General features: G+C 37.4%; 1 protein-coding gene across 6 annotated transcripts in view; it reads right to left on the bottom strand.

Annotated features, from left to right (window-relative positions):
• The window catches only part of LOC126354139 (neurofibromin), a 447,919-nt gene that overhangs the window by 28,345 nt on the left and 407,333 nt on the right, over nt 1–12,241 (bottom strand). For all 6 annotated transcript variants that reach the window (XM_050003542.1, XM_050003568.1, XM_050003586.1 and 3 more), the window contains one exon: nt 4,572–4,774. In XM_050003542.1, coding sequence (XP_049859499.1) covers nt 4,572–4,774 — 203 coding nt within the window. The remainder of the gene's footprint in view (nt 1–4,571; nt 4,775–12,241) is intronic.

Genomic DNA, 12,241 nt, shown 5'->3' with positions numbered 1-12,241 from the left:
TAGAGCTACCTAAGTCCAGGGATGTTTTACCCACTGTTCAATGAAGCCCAGACGTTTTCTTTGGGATTAAGATCAGGTAATTCAGCAGACCAGTCGAGGTGCAATAGATTGCCTAAGTGTTTCTCAAACTGGGAACATATGTGAACACATGTGTTGCCATTTTGGAAGACAAAGGTGTTGACAGCACACTCATTGTGAAGGTGTAGAAAGAAAGGGCTACACTTGGCCACAGAGAATGCTGAAATTAGTATGATAAGAACCTGATATCAGCTCTATCCCATTTACAGTGCACCAAAGTGACTAGAGTGCTCGTTTAAGGGGATAACTAATGAGGCAGCCACTGAGTTCAGTGCTTACATTTATTCTTTGTATTTACAGGTTGTGAAGGCTCTGATGTTTTTCAAGAGAAAATAAATGTACAGTTTTATTTGATACAAACTAATAATCTAGTTGTTATAGAACACAGAGTAAAATTATGGAAAAGCAATTGCTAATATCATTGCCAAAGAATGATCAGAAATCATAATTCTAAAGATCTAGCTTTTTCCATCTAAAATATCATCCAGCTATCAATTATGCCAAGAAGTTGATGTCAAAAGGTAACGTGTCAAATTCTGTATTACAAAACACAAGCACAGTGGTGATTAAAATCAGTGAAACAGTATGTCTTTCTGCATGTGACAAAATTCATGTGTTTTTCAAATATCAAGGAAGGTTATAAAAATTTATTTCACTATGTTCATTATTATCATATCATTATGATAAAGTGAAGTTTTGCCTACATTTGCACAATGTAACAATTTATAAATAAATGTGTAGCAAATTTCTGATTAAAACACCAGCCACCGCAGTGTGCAATGAACCTTCAGCTCAATGCAGGTTAGGTGTATAATTAACTTCTGAATATTAGTTACTTATGCTAACAGTGCAGTCGAAGTGGTTTTCATGTCATGATGGTTTATGTCCTTAAGTGCATACAAATACTGGTACTTGGTCATTAAATTGTTTTATGGGTGATGCTAAGCTCCCTCCAACAGTCAGCTGAAAGTATGATGGTTAACAGCTGTATTAGCATTTCCTCCATTATGCAGCCAAAATACAATTAATCATATTTATTTGAGTAGTAATTTGTGTGCGCAGTCATGTAATGAAGTGTACTGTGTTAAAAAGTTTTACTGAGCAACTAGTGCACATGACTGTTAGCATTCCCAAGTCTGATGCCACACGGTTTTTTGCTATTGCATTTATGGGTCTTGTATAAGTATTTATGTAATACAAAAACTACTCAAGTGTCTAGGTCACTTTATGCAAGATGCTAAGCAAATTGAAACATTAATTTCCCTCTAGTATCACACTATCATCTTGTAAGAAAAAACAAAAATTTAAAGAGCAATCATGAATTTTCTTAAAGACAGTGTTTAACTGCGTATGCAGCTAAGCATTTGGGAAACTTCTGTACCAACTCATGGGCTGTCAGGCAATAGTGCAACGTTTACATATTGCTTAATTTTTACCTTACATAAGACTTATTATAAACCAGAAGATTATGTCACAAAACAATGTCAGAATAAATTAGTGTAAAAATCATATCAGAATGAATAGCCTGAAAGAATAGCATTCACTGCCTGGTATCGTGAAATGTTGTTATGACCTGTTATCAGCTACTATGTATTTTGTATGTCCTTACACAACTGTTTAACAGATCTGCCTGGAATTTATGGGAGCGATTCAGAAACTAGCCTCCAGTTTGCTGCAAATGAAAATTTTGCATGGAAAAAAATTACATACATCTTGAAACTACAGTTTTTGCTATTTTTCAGTATTGTCACCATTTAAATTTAAGCATTTGCCTTAGCATATTACCAATTTACAAATTCCTTCTTCATAAAATTCTGCCACCTGAGCACAATGCCAATCTTTTACAGCATTTTGAAGTTCATCATCATCACCAAAGTGCTGTGATGCAAGCCGCTTCTCTATGTGAGTGAAGAGATGAAAATCACTTGGCATCATGTCTGGGCTGTATGGGGGAAGATCCAAAATGTCTCATTTGAACTGGATCAAAATCTCTAGACTTTATCTGACACTGTGAGAATGAACCATACAAAAACATAACACCAGATGTCAACATACTGTGATGTTAATTTGAATGGGTCACTTAGGTTTCTTCAAAGCTTCGTGGTAGACATAAGAAGTGATTGTCATTCCATAAATTCACCAGCAAAACTCCCTCAGCACCCCAGAAAACTGTAGCCGTAACCTTCCTCAATGAAAATGCTGGGCTTTCTTTTGCTTGCACAGAGAACTGGTATGGCCCCAGAGATCGACTGCTGTTTCATTTCAGTCTTTATGTATGCCAACCAAATTGTGTCACTAGTCACAATTCTCCCCAAAAAACCTCCTCCTTCCGCATCATAAAGTGAGACTGTTGTTGTGGTCTTCAGTCCTGAGACTAGTAAGATGCAGCTCTCCATACTACTCTATCCTGTGCAAGCTTCTTCATCTCCCAGTACCTACTGCAACCTACATTCTTATGAATCTGCTTAGTGTATTCATCTCTTGGGCTCCCAGTACCTACTGCAACCTACATTCTTATGAATCTGCTTAGTGTATTCATCTCTTGGGCTCCCTCTATGATTTTTACCTTCCACGCTGCCCTCCAATAGGAGATCCCTTGATGCCTCAGAACATGTCCTACCAACTGATCCCTTCTTCTAGTCAAGTTGTGCCACAAACTCCTTTCCTCCCCAATTCTGTTCAATACCTCCTCATTAGTTATGTGATCTACCCATCTAATCTTCAGCATTCTTCTGTAGCACCACATTTTGAAAGCTTCTATTCTCTTCTTGTCCAAACTATTTATCATCCATGTTTCACTTCCATACGTGGCTACACTCCGTACAAATACTTTCAGAAATGACTTCCTGACACTTGAATGTATACTCGATGTTAACAAATTTCTTTTCTTCAGAAACTTTGACCATTATCAGTTATTTTGCTCCCCAAATAGCAAAACTCCTTTACTACTTTAAGTGTCTCATTTCATAAACTAATTCCCTCATCATCACCCAACTTAATTCAACTACATTCCATTATCCTTGTTTTGCTTTTGTTGATGGTCATCTTATATCCTCCTTTCAAGACACTGTCCATTCCATTCAGCTGCTCTTCCAGGTCCTTTGCTGTCTCTGACAGAATTACAATGTCATCGGCGAACCTCAAAGTTTTTATTTCCTCCCCATGGAATTTAATAGCTACTCCGGATTTTTCTTTTGTTTCCTTTACTGCTTGCTCAATATACAGAATGAGTAACATCGGGGAGAGGCTACAACCCTGTCTCACTCCCTTCCCAACAACTGCTTCCCTTTCATCCCCAGACTCTTATAACTGCTATCTGGTTTCTGTATGAATTGTATATAGCGTTCTGCTCCTTGTATATGATACCTGCCGCCTTCAGAATTAGAAAGAGAGTATTCCAGTCAACATTGTCAAAAGCTTTATCTAAGTTTAAAAATGCTAGAAATGTAGGTTTATCTTTCCTTGATCAATTTTCTAAGACAAATCATAGGATCAGTATTGCCTCATGTGCTCCAATATTTCTATGGAATCCAAGCTGATCTTCCCCAAGGTCGGCTTCTACCAGTTTTTTCACTCGTCTGTAAAGAATTCGCATTAGTATTTTACAGCCGTGACTTATTAAACTGATAGTTCAGTAATTTTCACATCTGTCAGCACCTGCTTTCTTTGGTGTAGGAATAATTGTATTCTTCTTGAAGTCTGAGGGTCTCATACATCTTGCTCACCAGATGGTAGAGTTTTGTCAGGACTGGCTCTCCCAAGGCTGTCAGTACTTTTGTGTTCTGAGTTTTCATCTGAGCTCTTGATATTCATACAAGTGGTTCTCTTTTCTCCAAAGGTCTCTTTAATTTTCCTGTAGGCAGTATCTAATTTACCCCTAGTGAGATAAGCTTCTACATCCTTACATTTGTCCTCTAGCCATCCCTGCTTACCCAATTTGCACTTCCTGTCGATCTCATTTTTGAGAAGTTTGTATTTCCTTTTTGTCTGCTTCATTTACTGTGTTTTGAGGTTCTAACAAGCGAATGCATGAGAATGGAGTTCATAATTTCATAGCTGATTGTTTTCTGAATCATAGAACAGACCGATGTGACAAGGGTAAATACTATTGCCATGCTAGAATGGAGGCTACTTTCTGAACCACTGTTGTACATGAAAAAAGACACCCCACACTGGACTGATCCATTATTACAGAGGATTTCCATAAATGTCTGGAAGTAATGGAGTTTAAACAGTAACCATTTGCCAGCCAAAATTGGCAATCAAATGCAAAACAAAAGATACGTGGAACATCATTCCTACATAACTGGACTGCTGGTGCAAACATACCTCGGCTTTCATGTGTGTTTGTGTGTGTGTGGCGGAGGGGGGGGGGGGGGGGGGGCACATGTGTGCGCATGCGGTTGGGGGGGTGTCTGTGTTATTTACCTTAGAAAAACACAAGTATAATTTACCTTAGAAAAACACAAGTATAATTATCTCCAGGTACTTACATAACTGGGAAGACTCTTGGAAATACAACAGAAGCTTCTGCCAAATACTGGTACAATATACGGGTCTCATTTTCATCTGTGGTATATTTGACCAAAGTGGCTAATACTGTCAGGACCAGAGCCTGTGTGGAGAAATCAGTGAGTACCTCTGGGTCCAACAGAATATTGTTTTCATTGGAAACGGATACCCGTGCACTGCGATTCTGGAGAGAACATAAAAAAATGGAATTATATTTATTATAAAATGGTACAACATATACATATTAATGCAAGTACAGCACTAAAATCATGCTAGTATTACTGATAACATAGCTTACAATGTTAACAAAAATAAACAAGAAGTTCTGTTTTGTGCATCATCTTACGATAGGAACATAAAGTGCATTGTATGACATGCGTCACATGCAACTTTCAACTAAAGATGGTAACATTCATCCTAGTGAATGACATACAGAAAATAATACACACAAAATTCAGTACAAATTCTATGCATACTACAAACATTATATGCCACTTCTGAAGTCAAAACAGATTAAATCCAAGGGGGCCTTGGAATTCTGTAAGTTTTTCAGTCACTCCTGATACAGTTCAGTTTACCACTCAAGAAAAATACACAACTAGTATGTTTCATCTATTATTTTTGCAGTGGAAGAGAGGCACTAAATATCTGTAAGAAACAAAATTTGATTACTGGATGAACAATGTGCATAGTGTTGAAAAATATCGTGCTAGTTCACAATGGATTGCATTTAGTAACATTCATATTAACTTAAATTAAATGTTTAAAGTTTTATGTAGTATTGCTGCACTGAACAGTGTTGGACCAAACCTCAGATAAGAACAGTCACTTTTTTATGGGATCACTCTTCTAATGGAGCCACTCAAACACAATACAGACTAACCTACACCCACTGATAACTTCTTTTCTGAATGCCAACTAAGGATAGGGTCCCTAGCAAAGGAAATATTATAGAGAATGATGACCACAGGTCCACTGTTCTCACTGAAGTGAAATATTCTCCCTTGGTGGAAACCTGTGTGCTGGACTGTGACTTGAATCTGGACATCTGCCTTACACTTGAGCAATAGAAGTACACTTCATGTACTAATTCAAAGTCTGAAGTACATTTCATAAAAAAAATTCAGAGTTACAACTCGCTAATCTAACTACCTCATCCATTACTATTAATTCATCCCTGCAACTAAGAGGAAACAAAAGGCAAGACAAACAAGAGGGTTATACAGGAAAATTAATTACACAACCAGCAGACTTGCATACTTTGGCCATCATTCCAACTCATTTTAATAGATCCTCCTGAGTGATTTGCACTGGGAGATTCAAATAGGGGACTTTAGAGTATTTTATCTGAGAGGATGCCTTTACCATACAGTAGAGCTGCATGCTCTCAGGAAAAATGCTTTCAGCCATTCAGAGTAACAGCATAGCAAGGCCTTGGTGGCCAGACTGTTGCCCCTCCAACAACTGAAAAGGCTGCTGTCCCTCTTCAAGAACCACACACTTGTCCGGGCTCTCAACAGATAGCCCATTGCCATGGCTGAACCTGTAGTACGGTCACGTGTTTCATTGAGGCACCGTACCGTGGCGAGGAGTACGGTTCACAGAGGAGGTACATCTACTATAACTAAAAATTAATATTTGATGACTGCTACACTTATTGTCACATTATAAAATGAAGAAACGCTAATGGAGAGAACATTATTCTCAGAGGGTCTAATTTTGACATTTTTTTGTTTCTTTCTTTACATCATGATCTTCAAATGTAATGTATCCTTCTGAGTGAACAAGTTACAGCGGGCTCATTAATACACTCTACCTGTGAAATAGAGATGAAGATTTGTGAGTACCTAGCATCTTCTAAAAATAATGTTGAAAAAAAAAGTCTTTTTCAAGCATTAACTGCTAGTAACTGAACCTTGTGAAAAGATCAGTGTGTAAAAAAGTAGAGTGGTAATGATATGTGTAGTTTGTCTACAGTAAGAGCATTCTTTGCACTGGTGCTGCTGGTAGAATAGAAAATCAGCATAAGTAGGGTGACATGTGCTGGCAATCACTTGTTTCTGGTTGCTGCTGCAGTTAGCTAACAAACATGATGTGTGTGGCAGGCCTGCAATAGCCACTATGGTTTCTTTTCTGTGTACCAGATTAGTTTGCAATTTTTAAAACAAGTGAAGAATGTGTCCTTGCTCCTCCAAAGGACTTGTCTACATCAACATTAACCTCTAAAATGGAGAAAAGAAGTCCATTACTTCTGCTATCATAGAAGTGCAAAATACAGGTAATGATACCAGAACCCTATGAGAAAGTTGGTGCTGCTTCCCACTGTAAAACTCCTCTTCCTATTGCTGTGCGAGGTGCGGTCGCCACTGTGTGAAGTGCCTTTTTCTTGTGGACACAGCAGCAGTAGAGTTAGTTAAAGAAGATCACTGACAATTCCGATGGGGATGGTGGGGCTGCATCATACTTCTACCTCAGCCAGTCACAGAACTTCATTTTGTATACATCTCTATGGCAACCCTGGTGTTGCTTCCATGAAGATGACTATTGTTCTCATCTGCAGCCATCTGCACTTCACACTTGAAAGCTGGCAAAAGTGCTGCCACTCCTCGGGTATATTATTTGCCAACTCTACTATAGAATGGGCATTTCATGTGTCTAATAATCTCTTGTATCAAGAATTGAACTCACTAGCTGGACTTTAAACTCAACATAGCCCACTGCCTCCCGGCAGCAAACAACAACACATGAGTGAGAATATGGAAGTTGAATATCCAAAGCAGAGTTGAAGCCACTCAGCGTGTTTGATGTAATCGACATTATCAACAGGTATTTATAACCAATCAGTGATTACTCCTTGTAATCAATATAATCGTGGGAAAGAAAGCAAAATAAGGTAATTTTACTTTTACACACTGTATTGTTGCATTCAATACAGTAACAATTAAAGTGGTACAAAGACAATGAGGTTGGGGCTATTATAAAAGGCTAAAGATTGTTACAGATGAGGTGTACAGAAATGTTCTGAAAAATAAAAAAAATGGTTATGTGTTTTACAGTCATAAAATAAAAATTGCAAATGAATTAAAGGAGAGACACCATTAAGAACTCAGATAAAGACTAGAGGAATAAAATAAAGACATTTGAAGTGGTTGTTGGTACATATGAATTATTAACTTGCAAAAAAGTGAATTTAGTGAGGGTACTGGTAACAATGGAGTCACAAAAATGGAGAAAAGTTACGAATGAATGATTGTACTGTACTGGTTTTATTGAAACAAAGAACCACAGAATAAAAAATAGCAAGCCAAATAAAAATGAATGTCTTGTAAATTTTATCCTACATAATCTCGATGCATCTTTTTATAAAAAATATTAATTTTAGGATATCAATAGAACATATCTTAGGCACTGACATTGTTATATGCAGATATGAAAGAAATTTGTTGCCATCTGTCAGTAAATCTGAATGGCTCTTTCAAATCAGTTGGAAACTTTTGAACAATATTTATATTTAGAGCTACATAAAACTTTTATTTATTTACCAAATTGCTTTCTTGTCACAGATTTCTGATTGCATATCAGCGGCAGCAAGTATTGCGACTCAGTGAAGAGAAACTACAAGAAACCTCCAGTATCAGTAGATTTTCTTTATACGATCTACCTGATGTGTTGCCTGTAGTTAAAGAAAAGCCTCTACTTGCACAGTACACAAGTCTTAGTGGTGTACTGACTGAATCACTGGATGATAGAAGATCACATAATTTTATTTATTTTGGAACCCATAAGATACTGTAATGCAGGAACCACCACTTTCTCATGAAGGAAGAACAGTGATCAGTTGCGAACAATCTGAATCACTGTTATTCCTTCCTGAAATTGCATAATGTAACCTTTATGAAAGTGATGATTAGAAGTTGAGGTAATGGTAATATGCTTGCTGCAGTTATTGAAAGCTAGTTCACTAAATATAAGTGGCCATTCCTATGACTCCAGGTAAACTTCACTCACAGACTGTGAATTGTGACAAAACTAATTTTGTGTGCCACTTAACATGTGAAGTTCCTTTTGCAAACTAATGTAAACGGCAAAACCAACTGCCACTACTCTGGTGTCATAGTGCAACACCTTGTCAGAAGCACTCGTCACATAACCACAAATGGCTTGCTACGGTTGTGGGGTTTCTAAAGTTTAAATTGACAAAGTTTTCTACTTTTAGTCCTGTTTCTAAGTGCAATACCCATTAATTCTCGCAACTGAGAGAGATATATATTTTTCTAACCCATGAATCCTAAAAACAAAAGAGCATAAATGCAAAATGAAGTGGTGGGGTCAATAGTTATATGAAATATTGAAATTAAAATTCTTGTTGGCCCCAGAATCCATTAGACCATTTAGTAATACAGTGATGTCTGTAATTGGACTGATAACCTATATCTACATCCATACACTGAAAACCACTGCAAAATGCATGCCAGAGGGTACGTCCCATTGTGACAGTTATTAGGGTTTCTTCTCATTCCATTCATGTATAGAGTGCAGGAAGAATGATTGTTTGAATGCCTCCATGTGTGCTGTAATTATTCTTACCTTGTCCTCACGATCCCTATGAGAGCGATCAGTAGAGGTTGTAGTATATTCCTAGAGTCATCATTCAAAGCCGGTTCCTGAAGCTTTGTTAGCAGACTTTCTTGGGATACTTTACATCTATCTTCAAGAGTCAGCTATTTCAGTCTCTTCAGCATCACTGTTAACACTCTCCCTCAGGTCAAACAAACCTGTGGCCATTCATGCTGTCCTTCTCTGTATACATTCAATATCCCCTGTTAGTCCTATTTGGTATGAGTCCTACACACTTGAGAAATATTCTAGAATGGTTTGCATGAGTGATCTGTAAGCAATCTCCTTTGTCGATTGATTGCACTTCTCCTGTAGTCTACCAATAAACCAATGTCTGTCACATGCTTTACCCGCAACTGAGTCTATGTGATCATTCCATTTCATATTCCTGCAAAATGTGGCACCCAGGTATTTGTATGAGTTGGTCAATTCCAACTGTGGCTCACTGATATTACAGTCATAGGATACTATGTTTTTTTGTCTAGTGATGTTTTTTCGTTTTGTGAAGAGCACAAGTTTACATTTCTGAGCATTGAAAGCAAGTTGGCAATATTTGCACCACCTTGAAATCTTATCAAGATCTGACTGAATATTTATGCAGCTTCTTTTAGACAATACTTCATCATCTGCAAAAAGTCTGAGGTTACTATTAATATTGTCTGCAAGGTCATTAATATACAGCATGAACAGTACGGGTCCGAACACACTTCCCTGGGGCACACGCAAAGTCAGAAGTCGAGAAATACAACTACCTGACTGCCTTGATCCAAAAGTTGGGCTTCATAGGATCAATGTTTTTGAAATCCATGCTAGTTGGCATGGAGGCTGTCATTCTGTTCAGCCCAGAATATGTTCTAAGATTGTACAACAAATGAAAGTCAAAGACATTGAACAGTAGTTTTGGGGATCATTTCTGTTATCCTTCTCGTATAGGCAGGTGTGACGTGCACTTTCTTCCAATTGCTGGGCACAGTTTTTGTTTGAGGGATCTATCACAGATTATATTTAGAGGAGGGGCTAACTCAGCCACAAATTCAATACAGAATCTGACAGGGACTATGTTAGACCCTGGAGCTTTAGTGCAGTTTTAACAGTTTCAGCTGTTTTCAACACCACTGACACTAATACTGATTTCACTTATCTTTTCAGTGGTACGGTATGAGGATTAAATTGGGGTAATTCTCCTGTTTTTCCTCTGTGGAGGAACATCTGAAAACAGAGTTAAGCATTTCAGCTTTTGCTTTGCTAACCTCAGTTTCAGTTCCTGTCTCATTTTCTAAGGACTGGACACTAACTTTGCCACCACTAACAGTCTTTACATAAACCAGAATTTCTTTGGGTTTTATGGAATATCATTTGGCAATATTTTGCTATGGTAGTCACTGAAGACTTGACACATTGCCCTCTTGACAGCCAAACACATTTCAATGAGCATATCTCTACCCATAATCCTAAGCTTTGTTTTACACCTATTATGCAGTAGTCTCTGCCTCTTTATAAGTTTCTTTACAGTGACTGTATACCATTAAGGGTCCCTCTCATTACGAACTGTTCTACTGGGTACATAACTGTACAGCGCATGGTCAACTACTATTTTAAACTTGAGCCATAGTTCCTCTATAGACTCATGTCCTGTGCTGATAGTTTGAAGTTGCACAATGAGATAAGGCATTGCTGTTTTTTAGTTTACTGAACATGTATATCTTTCTGCTTATTACAGCTGTCCTCTGTACTTTGCTAACAATTGCTCACGCAACTTCTTCATTATCTCTGATGCCAATTTTGAAGTGCACATTGACTGTTAGACCCAACATATTTCCATCATGAGTGGGGTTCTAGATAGTTTTCAGAGAAGGCATTTAGTAGTGTTCCACAGGATGTCTTATCGCGCCCACTACTAATAAAACCTCTTGAGAGATAGACCATGGGATATTGTCCCTCACAGTCATCAAAAAAACACAAGATAAAAGTTTTGTTGCTTGTGGTAAATGTGAGAGAAATACTACTGTTTCTGCTTGGAAAAATCCATTACTTAGCAACAGAGACATAGCTGACAGGAATGATTCTAATGCAAGTATGATGGTACTACTATAGTTCTTTACACACAAACACAACACAATCTACAATCGATATCTTGCCATAAGAAATCACGTAGAAACAATCATACAATATTGACTGAACTGCTGGACAGTATTTGATGTCAGAACATGGCCTACTCATCTTAAAATACCCATCTTTTTTGCCTACTCATCTTAACATACCCATCTTTCTCATTTCCAGTAAACTGACAGCAATCATTAAAAACTTCGTTTCAGATAAAGCACAGAGTTTGAAAGACTTTTTGAGTATCTTGATAGGGACTGTTAGACCAGCTTAAGTAAAAATGTCTGTTAGATTTCAGTTTTGACAGCACTTGGTCACAAGTCAGAATTAGGTATCTTAGTGTATGATAAATTTATTGAAAGTATATAACTATGTTTCATTCTGACATTGTATTGATTCTGTAAATATTAGCAGTTCCATTCACATATCTTGACAATCTCAAAATGATTAGGGAAGTGAGTATTATATTCAGATGTCCTATGTTTTTTATGTTGTACTTTCTAATGTGTTCCACACTCATGAGAGCCATTTCGTTTTCGGGTCTGTGGAATGAAAACTGAATCTAATGAAATCTTAACAAGAGCTTAAGTAGCTGTCGAACTTAATGTTACCATATGACAACTGGACACAAAATAATAAGCAAACAACACATTCCACAATCTCTGTTTCGCCTGTTGGCAAATTCCAGTGATGAAAATTACTTGAACCAATTACTCTGGAGTTCAGAGCAATTATTGCACTGTGGCTGTGTTACTTTGGCCACAGACATGATTATATGCTTATCTCAAGCACCAAACACTACAGTGCAAAGGGCTATCAGTCTTAACTTATAAATGTAAAACTGTTATACCGGTTAGGAAAAACAATATCCTACTACAGGCATTACAGATAAAGTTCCAAAAAAGAATCTTCCAAAAGCATGTTCAGACAA

The sequence above is a fragment of the Schistocerca gregaria genome, chromosome 1 (genome assembly GCF_023897955.1).
Source record: "Schistocerca gregaria isolate iqSchGreg1 chromosome 1, iqSchGreg1.2, whole genome shotgun sequence".
Classification (NCBI taxonomy): domain Eukaryota; kingdom Metazoa; phylum Arthropoda; class Insecta; order Orthoptera; family Acrididae; genus Schistocerca; species Schistocerca gregaria.
This window is presented reverse-complemented; position numbering and strand designations above follow the sequence as displayed.